This window comes from Schistocerca cancellata, chromosome 5, assembly GCF_023864275.1.
Source record: "Schistocerca cancellata isolate TAMUIC-IGC-003103 chromosome 5, iqSchCanc2.1, whole genome shotgun sequence".
Taxonomy (NCBI): Eukaryota; Metazoa; Arthropoda; class Insecta; order Orthoptera; family Acrididae; genus Schistocerca; species Schistocerca cancellata.
In genome coordinates this window covers 479,916,735-479,937,250 of record NC_064630.1, presented here as the reverse complement: position 1 = coordinate 479,937,250, position 20,516 = coordinate 479,916,735, and the positions used below count along the sequence as shown (strand labels likewise).

General features: G+C 38.7%; 2 protein-coding genes across 2 annotated transcripts in view; one reads left to right on the top strand and one right to left on the bottom strand.

Moving 5' to 3' along the window:
- Positions 1 to 20,516, top strand: part of LOC126187485 (L-seryl-tRNA(Sec) kinase) — a 115,088-nt gene that overhangs the window by 30,129 nt on the left and 64,443 nt on the right. The window lies entirely within an intron of this gene.
- The window catches only part of LOC126187484 (ferrochelatase, mitochondrial), a 68,717-nt gene that overhangs the window by 17,597 nt on the left and 30,604 nt on the right, over positions 1 to 20,516 (bottom strand). Inside the window, exons 5-7 of the mRNA XM_049928591.1 lie at positions 14,236 to 14,337; positions 8,076 to 8,241; positions 2,832 to 2,988 (exon numbers count right to left, since the gene is read on the bottom strand). Coding sequence (XP_049784548.1) covers positions 2,832 to 2,988; positions 8,076 to 8,241; positions 14,236 to 14,337 — 425 coding nt within the window. The remainder of the gene's footprint in view (positions 1 to 2,831; positions 2,989 to 8,075; positions 8,242 to 14,235; positions 14,338 to 20,516) is intronic.

Below are 20,516 nucleotides of genomic sequence, written 5' to 3'. Positions count from 1 at the left end.
GATTCTAGTACTGGATCCTCTGTCTCTACCTGTTTCTTCTTCAATCACATCAGACAAGTCTACCTCTCATAGAGGCCTCCAATGTACTTTTTCCACCTATCTGCTCTCTCCTCTGCATTTAACAGTGGAATTCCCACTGCACTCTTGGTGTTACCACCCTTGCTTTCAGTGGTCACTGAACATTGATTTGAGTTTTCTATATGCGGAGTCAGTCTTTCTGACAATAATTTCTTATTTGATTTCTTCATGTTTTTCATGCACCATTTTCATCTTAGCTTCCCTGCATTTCCTATTTATTTCATTCATAAGTGGCTTTTATTCCTCAATTTCCCTAAACATTTTTGTACTTCCTCGTTTCATCAATCAACGAAAGTATTTTTTCTGTCACCAATGGTTTCTTCGCAGTTTCTTCTTTGTACCTGTTTTTCTTTCCAGCTTCTTTGATTGCATTTTTTAGAGATGTCTATTCCTCGTCCACTGAACTGGCTACTGAGCTATTCCTTATCGCAGTATCTATACCCTTAGAGAACTTCAAGCATACTTCTTCGTTCCTTAGAACTTCCATACTCCAGTTTTTTGCGTATGGCTTATAATCCAGTATCTGATTTTGGAATCCCTGCCTGAGCATGCTGTAATGTAACTGACGCCTTCCCATATCTCCCAGCCTTTCCCAAGTATACCTCCTCCTCTTGTGGTTCTTGAACAGAGTATTCTCTATTAATAGCTGAAATTTATTGCAGAAGTCAATTAGTCTTTCTTCTCCCTCATTCCTAGTATCAAGTCCATGTTTTCCCGTAACCCTTTCTTCTATTCCTTCACTTAAAATTGCATTCCAGTCTCAGGTGACTATTATATTTTCATCTCCCTTTATGTATTGAATTTAGGTAACTGCCATACATATCCTCAATGTTATTTCGATGTTTGCATCAGCATCTCATAAACTGTACATCAGAAACAAAATAAATTCAAAATATCCAAATGGCAATCTGTGTTTTGCTCTTCATCAATTCTTTCTACTGGAATTTGAAACCAGCTATTTCATTAATTAGCTCTGCTGTATCGATGTTTTTGTTAGTTTTGGCTGCACATATCTCAAAATAAGATGTAGAACTATTGTTGAACAGTTTCCTGGCAGGAAATTAAACTGAGTTGACATGATGTGTTATATGTCATATACATTTCCCGTTTCACTTATTATTCTGTCAATATTTTGAAGCAATCTAGCTTAAACAGCTTCACTCCACTCCTCAGTTGGCTGAATTGGCAAAAATTGGAAGCCTACCATTAAATAGCATATTATTTGCTTCAACATCTAGTGGCTAACCTTTGAGGTCCTACAATACAGTAGAGAAGTAACAGTAAAAACTCCATTGTTGATATGGGCTAGCTGCATAGGCAGCAGCCATATGAATTACATGCACTGTTGACATATAACCAAAATTATGCATGTTTAGTCCTGCATTTGAACCTCCTCCCCCCACCTCTATCGCCATTCATGGGGGAAATGTCGCAAATTGCAAATGGGCCCATCTGTCAGAAGTGTTCCGGTGTGGAGCAATGCCATTATTCTTGCATTGTTTTTAACATAAATAAAGTAGACTGTTTGCTAAAAATACCCTTTACTGTTCTAAGCATGGAAGAGAAGCTAGAAATCAAGGGGTTAGGTGTACATCAACCAACTACAAAATTACACATAAAAATGTTGTTATTAGGTATAGTATTTTTTGAGTTAGGCACACGTATATAATTACCATATTTACAATTTTTCTAATCTCTTTTAAGCCATAAGATATAAATGGAAGTTATATAAAAAAATTCAGAGCAATTCTGTTATAAAGTTTATTAACTTTTTTCTGGGCCCCGCCAATGAAAATGAGCACCAGCTGCCGGTGACTAGTGTGTGTACAGACCCTGCTCCCTATTTAGTGAACCATAGTAGAAATACATTTTCTGCTACCGTGGATGTTTGAGCTGAATTGATTGTAACACCCAGTTACGACATCCCAACAACATACAACTAGTAGAGACTTTGTACTGTGGTGTACTGGACTATGATGAATGTTTATATTGCTTCAGTTTAATTCAATATCACTGAGCAACTGGCCATCACTGTGGCCGATTTTTCATAAATCTTTGGCTTAGATAAGGAGCATTAATTCCTTGTTTGTTTTCCCCCTTTCTGCTTTGACAAACACACATCCCCATACAAAATCATTATTCTTCTGTAAGTTTCTTTATATTTTCATTTTCGCTGTTAAAAAAAGTGATAATAAATCAGTATTCTTTTATTGAGCACACCTCAAGTGAGACAGTCTGATAATGTTATGCTGATTATGCATCTAAACTCTATTGTCAGGTTTCAGCCACTCTTAAAGTAATTTATAACAATACCTCTTGATGCCCTTTGCAACAACACAATCAGCCTAGATGATAATGATGTTGTATTTTGAAATTTGGTCACAAATTTTAAGTATAAATTAAGAAATGTATATTATCAGACAAATAAAAATGACATTCTGACATTTCTTAAACTACATGGATTAGTCACACATTCAACAATTTTTGAGGTCTTTTAGTTTTTAAGAGAAAAACATACTCTGTCAGTGCTGAATTCCAAAAGTGTACCGATCAATGCCAAGTAATGAAAGTTAGGTAGTTAAGATTAAATAAGTCACTGATGTAGTCCAGATTAAATATATTAAAGTTAATTGGCTATCAAGTGAAATTCACTATCAGTTTGGAAAGATCATTTCCTTTACAACATCTAAACTCTTACATGTTACCCATTGGAAATGATGGTGAACTTAGTTATACTTAAAAAATATTGTTACCTTTTAGAGCATCATCAGTAAATGGTGCAAGCCATGGCAATGGTCCAACTTTGGACTGCCATACCAAATTAAAAGGGTTGCAGTAACCCAGTTCATTCATAACAGCTTGTACAGTTGCACCAACTTCTGATGGATATGGATCTCCACGGTTCACAGCCTGCAACATTAGGAAAGAAAATTTTTCATTTTGTCTTTGTTGGAATACCAATAATGCTGTTGTCAAAGCTTTGGGATTGTTGTGTTACAGAGACATGAGTCACCTTAACTGGATGTACTCGAAGAGTAGTTCAGTACATAAACTATTAAACTTTTTTCACTTGCACCAATCTAAAACCTTTCTTAATGAATTTCAAATAACACGATGTGGGCAACACAATAGGCATAAAGTTTTTATCCACTGGCCAACTGTCTACTAGCAGTCTTTCTGTGAGACACTAGAGCTTTTGGATATACCCCAGGACACTGGCATACAATCTTTTGGTCAAGATACAATAAATTTCCTCTTTCTCATTTGCTATGGTCAAAGCACAAGATATTTATAAATTAGTTACACAAAAGTAGGCTTTAATTGTGAAAAGGGTAAATAACTTACAGAAATCTCCCATGCCTTATCTTTCCAGTCTCCCACCACCTTCGAAAATCCCACCGTCCAGCCACAGAGGAGCATTCCTCTCATAACTCGGTACCAACCAGGACTGGAGCAACTGAATTGCATTCTCCACCAGAGTTTCGATTACCTCTCATCATGCCCTGAAATGAGAAATGTCCTGCTGACTATCCTTCCCACCCCTCCCACAGTGGTATTCTGCTGTCCACCGAACATACACAATGTACTCATCCATCCTTGCACATCTCCTGCCCCCAATGCCTTACCTCATGGCTCATACCCCTGTAATAGATCTAGATGCAAGACCTGTCCCATACATACTCCCACCACCACCTACTTCAGTCCGGGCACTAACATCACCTATCCCATCAAAGGAAAGGCTACCTGTGAAACCAGTCATGTGGTCTACAAGCTAAGCTGCAACCACTGTACTTTATTCTATATTAGCAAGACACCCAATAAGCTGCCTGTTCACATGATTGGACACTGACAGAGTTGCCAAGAAACAGCTAGACCACCCATTTGCTGAGCATGTTTGGCAACACAACAGTCTTCATTTTAATGACTGCTTCACAGCCTGTGCCACCTGGATCCTTCTCACCAACACCAGCTTTTCTGAATTGTGTAGGTGGTAACTTTCCCTGCAATACATCATACATCAAGGCTTGCTTCATACGATTTAGCAGGAAACTGATTTCAGATGGGACATTACTGCATTTAAAAAGGTAACCACATTGAACATTTGTAAATAAAATTTGATGAGATACTGCATTCAGAGCTGTATCAAACATTTCTGTCCGTTGTTTACCCCTTTCACAACTGAAGGTTACTTTTTGTATAAGTAATTTATGAGCATTCTGTACTTTTGTAAAACCTTTTTCAGCCCTGGGAATGAAGCAAGGAAAGAAGATTAAGGTTTAATGTATCAACAAAAATGAGGTCATTACAGATGAAGCTTAAGACTGGAATGAACAAGGAAACTGGTCACGCCCTTTTCAAAGGGAATATACCAACACGTGCTCAAGTGATTTGAAGATACCAAATCTAGGGTAGGAGATGGAAATTTTAACATTGTTTCTACTGATTGTACATCTACTTTCTTAACAACTGTACCATCTCAATTTCAGCCCTAGAATAATAATCAGATGTATCTGAATTAAGTACCACAACATGGCGTGATTTAGTTATTATGTCTGTGGTTGCATAGTGATACATTCATGTCAAATGGAAAATATTACCTAATAATGTTTTAGTGTTAATCAGAAATGGAAAAGAAAAAACAAACAGGTATAAGAACTATTTATATAATAGGCAGTGATACAGACAATGTTATACACACAGAATCTTTACAATAAATTGTAAAATCTTTGTCAGGTGACACCCCCTATACATATCAACAGCTTATGAGAAGAGCAGAATAAAACACAAGATTAGAAGATGCAAGTCATAACACACTAGCACTAGAAATAATGAAAGTGTTATTAACACATGTATGTTAATGTAAAAATTGATAAAAATTCATTCATGAGAAAACAGAAAAAAATAATTAACTGTGCTTGCATTTCTTACTGCAAACAAAGTCTGAGCTTTTTTAGTGTAATTTATAGTATGAAAAGGGCATGTTATAAAATATGAGCGTGGACAGATGAGTTCAACAGAATTATGTCCAGTTCTGTTAACTGTTGGGTAAGAACTATTCTTGTGACAATTTTGTTGAAACTTCAAAAAATGGTTCAAATGGCTCTGAGCACTATGGGACTTAACAGCTGTGGTCATCAGTCCGCTAGAACTTAGAACTACTTAAACCTAACTAACCTAAGGACATCACACACATACATTCCCGAGGCAGGATTCGAACCTGCGACCGTAGCAGTCGCGCGGTTCCTGACTGCGCACCTAGAACCGCGAGACCACCGTTGAAACTTCAATACGGAAAGGATACTACACAGAGAAGGCATTTAGTCACAGACAGGCACAATGGAAAAGACTGCTTTAAATGTTCAGCTTTCAGACTATGTAATGTGAAATCTGACCATTTATAACATTCTGTTTCATTGTGCCTATCTGTGAGTCTGTGCCTCCTCTTGTGGTGATTAGCAATGTATCCTTTCCATAATGTTGTTATTCCATCCTGGATTTTCCATTGTTTAATTTTGTTGTAACTTCAGTACAGATGAAACAAAAATGTGTTAGTTGGCTGTGGTCCTAAATGGTCAGTATTATGTTATGTACAAACAATCTACTATGCAGAAATAAATAAGCTTTATATAAAATTATGGTCTGAGGCCCAGATGCAGACGCGAAGACAGTTCACTGGGCTCTACATCAGAGTTCAATACTGCTTATAAAGGAACAAACAAGCACAGCCTATTTGGCACCCAATTAAGATTTCTTCTGAGGAAATGATTGATGAAATTCTTGGTATTGTGTCAGACAGCTACAGCATTAAGGTTAACAAGATTTGTAAGACAGTAAGCATTTCATAAGTAACATCCTGGATGAAATTCTTCATACAAAGAGACAGAATGTGCAATGGGATCAATGTTTGTTGATTACGGAAGAAAAATACTCACAAGAGGAGATTTTGAAATCATGCCTGGAAGAATAGAAATAAACAATTTATGGTGTCATTCTGTAATGGTGGAATAAACATTTTCTCCCATTCTCACAGAAAGACCCTCACAATATTGACTCTGTAAAGAAGCAGCAACCACTGCACAATAGGTGTACTACAATGGATAGGTCTATAAATATGGAGTTGCTGAATGAAATGCATTTGGATGTCAAAAGACTATGCATAAAGCATTCAATAACTATTGTAGCAGAATCTTCTCGAAAGAGCTCTCACAAAACTGAAAGAAATTTCAGTCACATGTATGGGCTGTCGGTGGTACTGTAGTTACTGTCCAGACACCCATGCATGACAAAGAAATAAGAATTGGGGATAGAAAAGTAAAAGCAGAACTCTAATTTGAAACAATCATTTACTAAGGAAGATACAAGCATTCTGGTGAATTTTAATTCTCATATCACTACAAAGATGAGTAATACAAATATTGGTGTCAGTGGTTCTGATAAACAACTAAAATTGCTAAAACTGAACAAAGCTGTAGGGCCTGATGGAATACTCATCAGGTTCTGATGATGATGATGTTTGGTTTGTGGGGCGCTCAACAGCGTGGTTATCAGCGCCCGTACAATTACCCAATCTTTGCTCAGTCCAATTGCGCCACTTTCCTGGATGATGATGAAATGATGAGGACAACACAAACACCCAGTCATCTCGAGGCAGGTGAAAATCCCTGACCCCGCCGGGAATCGAACCCGGGACCCTGTGCTCGGGAAGCGAGAACGCTACCGCGAGACCACGAGCGGCGGACTCTCACTCATCAGGTTCTGTAAAGAATTTGCAGATGAGTTAGCTCCCCTTCAACTGCAACGTACTGTAGATTCTTCAAACTAAGAATTATGCACAGTGGCTGGATGAAGCACAAGCCATACCCATCTACAAAGCATGTAGCAGAAGTGACTAACGAAACAGCCATCCAATATCATCAACATTAAACTCTTGTAAAATCTTCGTACTGAGGTATGTTAAACAGAATGACTTCCTTTATGCCCAATAGCATGGATTTCAAAAACATAAGCCATTTGAAACGTAATTCAGATTTTTCTCACATGACGTCCTAAAAGCTACAGATCAAGACAATTATATGGACAAAAACATTTCCCTGTAGGTGTTATTGGCATGTAAATATCATGAAACAATCATAGGAAACCATGTGTGGAAGAGGACTGCACAGATTAGGGGAAATGACGTAATTTAATGTTTAAATAATGTTGAACTGAAACCTGGCAGTCTGGTAAGCAGGTAGACGAATAACGTGTTGTAATCTATGTAGGTGGGATCAGACACATCTCACTGGGGCCAATTTCTGTCCTGTGCAATTGTTACCCCCTCCTTCCAGTTGTTAGTCATCCTTCCCTCCAACACGCTGCACACAATCTCTCCCCTCGCTCACTCCACTCAATACAAGCCTTTAAGTCATAGTGCCAGTACAATGTAGCAGTGCAGATGTACCTGTGTGTATGTATGCATGTGTTTTACAAATGTCCTGGTGTCTCCAAAGAAAGATTCATTAAAAAATATCAGCTACACTCTTAGTCCTGTTTATGTAACTACCAATGACTCAACTACATGTTAATGTTACCTTTATTACTTCCTTTGCCAACAAGAATCTTTTACAATATTTTTAATATTCTTGCTATTCTGTCCAAGTTTTCTTCAAAAAGAACAATTTCATCTTTAATTTTGTTCTTACTCCACTTCTTTTTTCTTGTCCCTGCTTCCACTTAATAGTATTTAGTTCCATACCCAGCTGCCTGTCATTAGTACATTGCATCCTCCAGATTTTAGTGCCTGTATGAATATGGTGTACTGACAGTTTATGTTGGTATACTGGTAGTTTTTTGTTAATAAATATACAGATTAAGTTTCTGAGTTTCTTCTCTTTTGTTTACGTATGCTTTGATTTATTTAATGTCACAGAAGCTTCTCCTTCTTGATGGGATCTGTGGATCACGATTAATACACTGAAATCTGGAAACACAGCTATATGGTGCAAATGTTGCATTACCTTAAGTGGAAGAGAATGTGCTGAAAACAAAATCATCACATTTTTTTGTTCATCAGGAGAAAATTCTCGTAACTCGGTGCGAATTCTTTCAGCAACTGTCTTAACTAACAGTGGATGAGTTGGCCAGCGATCTATCACACTCCACTGACAGCCTTTCCTTAATGGCCTGAAAAGGAATTTCCATAAATTTAAGGATACTGAATTTATTCAATAACTCCACACGTTGAAAGTGACCATAGTATTTTGATACAAAGAAGTTTAAGAAATACAGCTTTATATATCATATGTAATGCTTCTTATTTGTGAAACTGTATCTTATAATAGCAAGACAGGAAACTACTCAATAAGAAAGTTTTTTTTTTAATTTTTTTATACAACTGTACTGAGGTCTTTATGAAGTAGTCTCAAAAATATGTTCAATAACCCAAAATGTAACAAAATTATTTTGAAACATGATAAATATGCTGAAGCAAGAGCTCCATCCCTCAAAAGCTTCAACAATACAGTGATAATGTAGCAATTCATTCTCAAGTGTAATGCATAGTGGAAGAACAGCTAGAACAGCTAATGGTGTGCTAGGCGACTACAGTTAATAATTGCATTCTTTTAGTTTCTTTTTCTTGTCATGGAAAACAAAACATTTTAATGAGGCCAAAATGGATAAAGTAACTGGAATATCATCAGGAGAGAGAATGCTGGGTGTATTTACATGTAAGAGAAAGCAACATGTCATTGTGTACCACCATCTCTAAAAATAGGAAATACTATTTACATCTTTAGGTCAAAAGTGCAAGATTTTTTGGCTTACTGATGGCAACCAGTGCAAGCCACTAATTTTCTGCAGGCATAACTTTTCCAAAGACAGTGAAGTGACAATGTATATTGTGGTGTCACCGCCAGACACCACACTTGCTAGGTGATAGCCTTTAAATCGGCCGCAGTCCGTTAGTATACGTCGGACCCGTGTGTCGCCACTATCAGTGATTGCAGACCAAGCGCCGCCACACGGCAGGTCTAGAGAGACTTCCTAGCACTCGCCCCAGTTGTACAACCGACTTTAATAGCAATGGTTCACTGACAAAATACGCTCTCATTTGCCGCGACGATAGTTAGCATAGCCTTCAGCTACGTCATTTGCTACGACCTAGCAAGGCGCCATTACCAGTTACTATTGATACTGAGTCATGTACAGTCAAGAGCGATGCTCATCATTAATGGATTAAAGTTAATTATTCCACCAGCTATGTCCGTTTTTCTAAAGTCTAATTTACTTGTCCTGTTCCAGACCTCACACCAGCCTGCGTGAGCTAAAACGCGTGCCTTTCGGCTTCCTCTGGTACCCGGTGTTGGCTCTCTTGCCAACCCACAACATATATAGCAATGGCAATTTGTAGCACGACACTTTCTTTCTTTCTTTCAAGTCTCGCTTGCTGTTGCATCAAATAAAAGACTTTTATGTATTCACACATGGCCTATTTCCCAGAAGAACTGTACCCTTTTTCCTTTGGATTTACAAGCTGTGGATTATGTAATAATGATTCCAAAATGATTTATTCCATAAGATATCACTTTAGGTGCAGTTGTGTTATGGAAAAGAAATTAATTGAAAAATTGAAAAGCAGCAAATACAGAGTGACAATTACTGAAGTATTTGAAAAAAATGTAAATTAGTTACAAACTACGGCATGCACACACTTTATTCAACACGTAAACGTCACTACAGATATTCAGATTTAGGTTATGACATGTTCAATATGCCTGCCATCATTGGCGATGATGTGGTGCAAATGAATAGCAAAATTCTGCATGACCCGCTGATGCTGTCGATCACCTCCTGAATGGCTGTCTTCCGCTCAGCAATGGTTTTGGAGTTACTGATGTACATATTGTCTTTAAATACAGCTCCACAAAAAGGAGTCACATGTGTTTGCATCCAGATAATATGGCAGCCAATCGAGGCCCATATCAGTGGTGTCCGGGTACCAAAGAGCCAGAATGAGGTCCCTAAAGTGCACCACCAGGACATCAAACACTCTCCTGCTTTGATGGGGTCGAGCTCCGTCTTGCATGAACCACATCTTTTCAGAATCAGGGTCACTTTGGATAATAGGGATGAAATCACCTTCCAAAACCTTCATGTGCCTTTCGGTAGTCACCGTGCCATCAAGGAATACAGAACCCATTATACCATGACTGGACATTGCACACCACACAGTCACCCGCTGAGAGTGAAGAGACTTCTTGATCATGAAATGCGGATTATCAGTCCCCCAAATCTGCCAATTTTGCTTATTGATGAACTTATCCAAACGACAGTGGGCTTCATTGCTAGACCAACCCATACAGTGCACACTAATTCCCACCTGCAGCCAATTGCGCAGTTTGAACATTTTAATGCTAACTGTTCAGACGTTATGACGATTTTATTTCATATAGTTCAATAATTGTCACCCTGTTCCATTCACACGTGCATACTTAATGTCTCCTCATGTGTTATTTGTTATGTTAAATGTAACTGGCTAAATGGAAAGCAGGGATGCAATATTCTGTACAGAGGATCAACCTTGTTTACTTGATCCAGCAATATGAGTTTTCAACGTTTTCCAAAACCATTGTAGCAAATCCTGTTAAATATAACACATAAAATGCTCCCAAAAATTTGCCATGACATGGATCAGAATGTATCTGCTGTACTCATATGGAATGAAGAGTTTTGTGGCACCATCCAAATATAATTTTAAGTGCATAACTGTGTTATCTTTGAGTTAAAATGCAATAAAAGAGTAATATAAAATTCAGATGTGCACTAGCAAATTTAATAGAAATGGTAAATAAAATTTTAGCATAGTGAGAGGTTGGGCCTATATAAAAACTGAAAGTAAGAACTTGCTTTCAGGTTTCTGAAGCATGTGTATATTATACTGCTGGAAAGAAATGGCCACCATGACAGATATGAGGACAAGGAGAATATTTATCAGCCCAGCAGTAAAATAGTCTCCTAACCTAAAAATTGCATTTATTTTTGAATGCAGTTCCATTTTAGTTCAATGCATGTTATCCAGTATTTTACTGGCTAGTTCCATTTAGTGAAGCACGATTGTGGAAAGTCTGCAAAACCCTCAACAGCAGTTTAAATAACTTCTTCTTCAGATTCAAAATATTTTTCAACCACAAATTTCTTTGTGGAAATAAGAGGAAGTCAAAAAGTGTTAAATCTGCTAGTAACTCCTAGTCAGATCTCTCAGTTTTTCCCATAGCTAACGCACTTTATCCACCACTTCATTGTCCCAGGGCAATCTTATTTTCTCCTTTTTATAAAACAGGTTTTTTTCATGTATTTTTACACCCTGTTGGACTGGAAGACTTGTGTAGTAATTTGCAATTATTGTTTGACCCCTTGCAATGTAACCAATCAAGAGAATCACCTCTGCATCCTGCAAAACACTGACAGGTGAAATATGCTTTGCATTTTTTGGGGGCAGGGTATCATTACCCTCCCCATCCTCAAAATTGCATTTTGTCAGCAGTCAAGAAATATGACACTAATCTTGTACTTAGTTCTTCATGTATGTGTACTACTCTTTTCCTTCAGTTACGCCAGTTGTTCATACCATGCACAGCACTTTCTTAATGACTGAAATGTCTTTTATGCAGATCATATTTAAAAGAAAATAGGACTCATTTGTATTTGGTCAGCCACTTCTTAACTGTTGTAAATGGAGTAGCAGACACTTATAAATCTTAACTTTGGATCAATTTCATTCATCTTGATTCCTCATCTGTTAAAAGAGTTTTGCTGTTACACTCATTTGTTATATGAATCTACTAGCTTAGCTTTAAAAATGGATTAAAAAACAACCTTGATGGCAAAAACATTTATTTCAGCAGTAACAGGTTTGGGTAAGTGTCTCACCATCCCAGACTCTCATACCATGGTGGTAGGTGGTGGTGGTGGTGGTGAATGGAATGAGTGTTGATAATACATGTATGTCAACTGCCCCATTAGAAATTTTCTCAAAAATTGCTACCTTAGTGCCCACTGCTTCATTTGCATAGACTATATGGTAAGCACAGTTATATATATATATATATTTTTTTTTTGCTTTAATCAAATTTGTATGTTATTACACACACTGCACAAGTGTAAATCTACATACTGTGCAAATAGTGTATCTTGTTATGCAGACTAAACTGCTAACAGGGTATTAAAATTTAATAAAACAATTCTTTGTATAAGATTTACTCGTTTAAAAAAAATTCTTACACACATTGTACAAGCACAAATCAACAATCTAGAAACAGTTTACTTGATCATTTCAAACAGATATTCCTGTACATGGAGTCACACTTAAATGTGGTATCTATTTTGCCTTCAGTAATGATTAGCTTGCATAGTAACTACAACAAAAATAATTTTGTAAACATACAGTAGGCTTATTGAAAAACTAATGTATTAAAAATCTGTTCCTTTTTCTATGCAATTCTGACAGAGCCCATTTGTCCTGATGGCTATTAAATAGCTTTCTGTGGTTTAGTTCACAAACTGCAGCACTGTATAAACCTTTCACACTAATTAAGGCCATAGGAGCATCATATTTTCTAAATGTACTTCTGGCCAAGTAGAAATTCTGGTGGGGAGTCAGAGTTTTTTTTTTAAATCCTGCCTTTTGAGTTCTTGTTATAGACTTATGCCTAATACATATTTCTTTATTTCTAACTGAGAAACCAAATACAAATTTTCATAGCTATAGCTTCAAAAATGCTTTCATAATGAAATATTTGTATAAAACTTTTCATGTCCTATTTCACCCCCTTAACGGTTGAATTCCAAAACACTGAAATACATGTTTTTTTTTTAATTTCCGACAGAGAAGCCAAATACAAAAGTTCGTGTATTTAACTTTAAAAATTTTTTCACAATGAAATATTTTCATAAAGCGTTTATTCCATGCTTCAGCCCCTTACTGAGTGAATTTCCAAAAGTACTGAAACAACTTCTTTTAAAAATTTGTAACTGATAAATCAAATACCAATTTTCATAGTTGCACTAGTTCTTTAATAATGATTTATTTTTTAAAAAAGCTTTCTTTACTATTTTACCCCTTAGGGGGTTGAATTTCCAAAAATTCTGAAACACATCTCTTTTTTATTCCTTACCAAGAAACCAAATGCCAATCTTCATAGTTCTAACTTCAAAATTGTCTTACTTGTGACATATTTTCAAAAAACCTTCCACCCCATATTTCACCCCCTTAGGAATGGAATTCTGAAAAATCCCTTCTTTAATGATGTTATAGTGTAAGGCCAACATCCTCTTCAACTTTCAAGTTTCTGTCTCTTGCAGTTTGGGCTGGGTGATGATGAGTCTAGTGAATCAGTCAGGACATTTCCATTTATACACAGAGATTGCAAGCAACCATCTTCATTTCTGGTGCCTCCACCCCTTTCTTGGTCTATCTAATGATCTCTTTGCTTTTGGTCAATAGTTCTTTATTATTTTGGGTAGTTACCTTCTTTCATTCTTGTGACATGATCATTTCATTTTTTTCTATACTCCTCAGACTGTGTCGTTATCTCTCAAAACTAAAACTACTTATTTAGCTCATTTTTTAAAAAACTGTGTGACTGTTTATATCATGAATAGGCCTTGTAATCTCAAGACAAATGTGTGCAAACTTTGAAATGAAATGTTTGGTCTCAAGAAACTTTTCATTCAGAATTTTTCTCGAATCCTCCATCAAAGGAGAAGGTTGGCTAGAACTCTATGTCACGAGGAAGATTTCACTGCTCCCTTTCTCCTCCACTGATTATAAAGCACATATGCTTCAGTTATTACTTAACATCCACAGTGTTTGATTACCTATACACGAATGTGACCACAACGAAACTATTTAAATTCGGAAATTTGTCAGCATTTTTTCTTCTAAAATAATGCAAAAATCTTATCTATGACTCTACTGTCTTGCTGCTTGGTCCATACTGAGTTAAAAGAGTGGAGAGCAGCAAGACAGTGAGAGTGTCTCTTATTTTGTTAAAAATCTTCTTATCTTTCTTATAGTCTATGCAGTCAAATACTGCCTTTAATGCACACACTAATTACTAATGGTGTAATGAGAAGTAATGTATTTCCATTTACAAACATGAGAAAAGTAAAACTTACCTTCCTTTAAAGTATTTGTAAATGGCATTGAAGCTGGAGCCTGTTGTAGCGCAGCTGTATTGTGGATACTGGGAGAATATGACAACACGTTCCACTTGGTCACTGTAAATAGAATTAATGAAGAGTGCTACAGAATGTGTGGTTAAGATTATTGACTGTTAATACTAAGGTAAGTGTGGTTGTAACTATTCTTCATGCTCAGTGAAACACACCCAAATATTCCTAAGTGAATGTTAGAGGAGTAATAGATTAAGTCCGGCATATGAAATTATTCATTCCTTCATGATATGTGGATCCCACAAAGAAGGAGAAACTTCTGAGATGTGGCACAAGTTCAGATATACATTAACAAGAGCCAAAGACATCATATAAACTTAATCTGTATACTACACTAACAATAAACTATCATTACACTAAATTTTATTGAGTAAATTAGTTAGAAAGCTGCTACTTCAAAAAAAGCTGCTGGCTCCTTAGTTTTATTATACAGCTGTTGTTTATCTGTAACAATGGAAAATCTAAGATAGAATAATAATAATGGTATTATGAAAATGATAGATTGCTACTTACCATATAGGGGAGGCTTTGAGTCACTGGCAGGGACAATGATAAAACTACTATACATTTAAGCTTTCTGCCACAAGGCGTTCTTCAAACCCCCCCCCCCCCCTCCCCGTCCCCCCACACACACACATAACTACTATGAGCACATCACACGCACCTGCCAAGAGCAGCAGTCTGGCATAGGTGGTGGGAGTAAGGAGAAGATGTGTTGGGATGCATAACAGGGTAGGGGTGGGAGAAGGTGTAGTGCTGCTTATGGGAGATTTTTTGGGGTGAGGGGCAGCAGCAAAGGAAAGAAGTAGAGAAGAGGGAAAAGATTAGTGGGTGTATTGGCAGAATAGTAGGTTGTGTAGTGATGGAGTGGGAGCAGGGAAGGGGATAGAGAGGTGGACAAGAACTAGTGATGGTTGAGGCCAACGAGGTTAAGGGAACATAGGATACATTGCAAGGAGGGTTCCCATCTGAGCAGTTCAGAGAAGCTGGTGTTGGTAGGGAGGATCCAGATGGTGCAGTCTGTGAGGCACTCATTTAAGTGAAGCATATTGTGTTGTGCAGCATGTTCAGCAACTGGGTGGTCCAACTGTCTCCTGACCACAGTTTGTTGGCAGCCATTCATGCAGACACACAGCCTGTCAGTAGGCATGCCTATGTAGAAAGCAGCAGCAGCAGCAGCAGTGAGGATACCCTGTCCGCATTCCTCCAGAACTTCAACACCTTCCCCATTATTCGCTTCACTTGGTGCTCCTCAACCCAGAAAGCCACCTTCCTTGATGTTCGAGCTCCACCTCATAGATGACTACATCACTATCTCCGGCCATATCATACCTACCAACCACCAGCAACACACCCACTTCAACAGCTGCCACCCATTCGATACCAAGAAGTCCCTCCCACACAATCTACCCAGCTGGGGCCATTGCATCTGTAGTGACGAGCAGTCACTCTTGAAATGTACCAAGGGTCTCATTGAGGCCTTTGCAGACCACAATTACCCTCCCAACCTTGTACAGAAACAGATCTCCCATGCCTTATCTCTCCAGTCACCCACCACCTCCAAAAGACCCACCATCCAGCCACAGAGGAGTGTTGCCCTCCTGACTTACTACCATCCAGAACTGGAGCAACTGAATCACTTTCTCAGCCAGGATTTCAATTACCTCTTGTCATGCCCTAAAACGAGGAAACTCCATCCCACTTTCCTTACCACCCCTCTCACAGTGGTATTCCACTGTCCACTATACTTATCACCTGCCCGTCCATACACTCTCTGCTCCCATCTCCTTACCTCATGGCTCATATCCCTGCAAGAGGCCTATATGCCAAAACCTGTCCCATACATCCTCCCACAACCACCTACTCCAGTCCAGTCACTACCTGTGAAAGCAGCCATGTGATCTACACACTAATCTACAACTAAGTACTGTGATGCTTTCTGCATGGGCTTCACAACTAACAAGCTGTCTATTTGCATGAATGATGAATGGTCAACGACAAATTGTGCCCAAGAGAAAGCTGAGCACCCAGTTTCTGAACATTCTGCCCAACAGAATGTGCTTCACTTCAATGACTGCTTCACACCCTGTGACATCTGGATCCTTCCTGCCAACACCAACTTTTCTAAACTGTATATGGGTACTCTTCTTCCAAATATCTTACATTCTTATAAGCCCCCTCCTGGCCTCAACATTCATTAGCCCCTGCCCTCCACTTATCTCTCCCATTCCTTGCCCCCACTCCAGCATAAAACAGCATTTATTCCACCAACACACCCACTAATCTTTTCCTCCTCCTCTACTTCTTTTCCAATCCCCTACTCAAACATACCAAATGCACCTGTCCCTGCCACATCCCTGCACTCTCCTAAAAGCAGCACTACACCTTCCCCCACCTGTCATGCTATCTTCCCTCTTCCCACCCCATGCCTCTTCCTTATCACCACCACCTACAACTGATTACTGCCCCCATCAAGTGAATCTGTTGCCCCTTTCAGAAGAATGCCTTTTAATCAAATGCTTAAATGTGTCACAAACTTATCACTGTGTCTGTTGATTCAGTGCCCCCTCTATATGGTGAGTAGCCATTTATCCTTTTCATGCTGCCGCTATTAGTGGCTTAATATATACTTCATTACAAATTCATGTAGTGAAGCACTTCTATTATATAAAATTTCTCTACAGCTGTCTTAACAATACCATATGTACTCTTATGAGGACAAAAATACTATTTCATTCATTCCTCTTCTTTTCTTTAGTGTTAAAGGAGGTTAATTATCTTAATAAAATTGCAATATTGCAAGAAGTAAATTAAGCTTGGGTATACATTTGTCATAAATATTTTGAAATAGGGCAAGTAAAAATAAACAATGAAAAACAAATTTTGTTCATAGACCTATATCTGTGACAAGTCTAGCTGATAGAAAAGGCATTCACTGTAAACAGTCACTTACAGTACCTAACAAAAATATGAAGCAGAACTACACTACTACATTCAGATTTTCTTCACTGCCAATAATAAAAGTAAACATTTAATTTTAAATTTTGTAAATATTTATTGATTATTAAATTTCTTTCATTGTGGGGATATCTATAATGTATTAATGTATTATGCATTTAGTTAGAAGTTTCCTAGTAATCTTCACACATTCCAACATTTTTCTTTTCTCCTCCATTTTTTTACTTAATTAAATGAGTGAAAGAAACATAAAGTAATGAAGCAGAGTTACTGCCCAATACTTACAATCAGGAGGTGAGATTTTTACTGTCGCTAATAAGCACACATTAAAAGTCATGAAACTATCCTACCTTTTGAACTATTAGTTCATTCCTCAGGGATGAAAGAAGAATAGGGTAGGATGGTATTGGATGCAGATTTCTGGACCTGCACTGTGGGGTGGAAGAAAAAAGCTGAGAAAGCAGAGACTGTTGAACTCTGTGCTCAATAAAGAATGCAGAAATATCATGAGGAAAATAGAAATTCATGTGTATATAAAAAGATTGATGTGTGAAGTAAACAGCTTCCATTGTCATAACATAGCAAAAGATCTTGCCAAGAACTCAAGAAAATTCTGGTTCTAAGCAAAATCATTAAGTCAATCGTGAGCTTCTGTCTAGTCATTCATCAACCATTCAGGTGTCAGTCAGGCAAGAGGATTGAAGAGACGTGCCATCGTTTCACCTAGGCATCTGTGGCATAGAGAAGTAACTGAAAGAATTGAAAACAAGTCACATGGTCCAGTTGGAATCCCAGTTTGGTTATACAGACGGCGCTCTATGGTACTGTCCCCTTACTTAATTAGCATTTACCTCTAACCTCTCATCCACTGCAAAGTCCTATGTGACTGAAAAAATATGCAAATGACTACTGTATATAAAAGCACAAAATAAGTGACCAACAATATCATAGACCAAACAATGAAAAATCCAGAATGGAATGACAACAATATTATGAAACAGATAGATTGCTACTCACCACATAGCAGAGGTGTTGAGTAGCAGACAGGCACAAGAAAATGACTAATAAACGCATTAGGTTTTGGCCAGAAGACCTTCTTCTGAAATAGACAACATACACACACATTCATGCAAATGCAGCTCACATGCACATGACCACTGTCTCTGGCTGCTGAGGCCACACTGGGAGCAACTGTGCATGATGGGAGAAGCAATCTGGGTGGTAGCAGTAAGGAGGAGGGAATGCATGGGTACCAATGGGGAACGGTAAACTGCTGTCTGTGGGAGCTTACAGGGGTGAGGTGGAGGTAGTGTAGGGCAGCTAGGTGCAGTCGGGAGGATAGATGGAGGTGGGGAGGGGGGGGGGGGAGGGGCAAAAAAGGAGAGAAGTAAAAGGACTATGGGTGCAAATGTGGAACAGAAGGTTGCGTAGTGCTGGAGTGGGAACAGGGAAGGGACTAGGTGGGTGAAGAACAATGACTAATGAAGATTGAGGCCAGGAGAGTTTGGAATGAAGAATATATTGCAGGGAGAGTTCCCACCAGTGCCGTTCAAAAAAGCTGGTGTTGGTAGGAAGGATCCAGGTGCCACGGGCTGTGAAGCAGTCATTAAAATGAAGAATGTTTTGTTGGCCAACATGCTCAGCAACTGGGTGGTCCAGCAGTTTCTTGGCCACTCTATGTCAGTGGCCATTCATTCGATCAGACAGCTTGTTGGTTGTCATGCTCATATAGAATAAAGTACAGTAGTTTCAGCTTAGCTGGTTTCGCAGGTAGTGCAGCCTTTGATGGATAGGTGATGCTTGTGATTGGGCTGGAGTAGATGGTGATGGGAAGATGTATGGGACAATCTATTACAGGGATATGAGCCATCTACATCTACATCTACATTTATACTCCGCAAGCCACCCAACGGTGTGTGGCGGAGGGCACTTTACGTGCCACTGTCATTACCTCCCTTTCCTGTTCCAGTCGCGTATGGTTCGCGGGAAGAACGACTGTCTGAAAGCCTCCGTGCGTGCTCTAATCTCTCTAATTTTACATTCGTGATCTCCTCGGGAGATATAAGTAGGGGGAAGCAATGTATTCGATACCTCATCCAGAAACGCACCCTCTCGAAACCTGGCGAGCAAGCTACACCGCGATGCAGAGCGCCTCTCTTGCAGAGTCTGCCACTTGAGTTTGTTAAACATCTCCGTAACGCTATCACGGTTACCAAATAACCCTGTGACGAAACGCGCCGCTCTTCTTTGGATCTTCTCTATCTCCTCCGTCAACCCAATCTGGTACGGATCCCACACTGATGCGCAATACTCAAGTATAAGTCGAACGAGTGTTTTGTAAGCCACCACCTTTGTTGATGGACTACATTTTCTAAGGACTCTCCCAATGAATCTCAACCTGGTACCCGCCTTACCAACAATTAATTTTATATGATCATTCCACTTCAAATCGTTCCGCACGCATACTCCCAGATATTTTACAGAAGTAACTGCTACCAGTGTTTGTTCTGCTATCATAAAATCATACAATAAAGGATCCTTCTTTCTATGTATTCGCAATACATTACATTTGTCTATGTTAAGGGTCAGTTGCCACTCCCTGCACCAAGTGCCTATCCGCTGCAGATCTTCCTGCATTTCGCTACAATTTTCTAATGCTGCAACTTCTCTGTATATTACAGCATCATCCGCGAAAAGTCGCATGGAACTTCTGACACTATCTACTAGGTCATTTATATATATTGTGAAAAGCAATGGTCCCATAACACTCCCCTGTGGCACGCCAGAGGTTACTTTAATGTCTGTAGACGTCTCTCCATTGATAACAACATGCTGTGTTCTGTTTGCTAAAAACTCTTCAATCCAGCCACACAGCTGGTCTGATATTCCGTAGGCTCTTACTTTGTTTATCAGGCGACAGTGCGGAACTGTATCGAACGCCTTCCGGAAGTCAAGGAAAATAGCATCTACCTGGGGGCCTGTATCTAATATTTTCTGGGTCTCATGAACAAATAAAGCGAGTTGGGTCTCACACGATCGCTGCTTCCGGAATCCATGTTGATTCCTACATAGTAGATTCTGGGTTTCCAAAAACGACATGATACTCGAGCAAAAAACATGTTCTAAAATTCTACAACAGATCGACATCAGAGATATAGGCCTACAGTTTTGCGCATCTGCTCGACGACCCATCTTGAAGACTGGGACTACCTGTGCTCTTTTCCAATCATTTGGAACCTTCCGTTCCTATAGAGACTTGTGGTGCA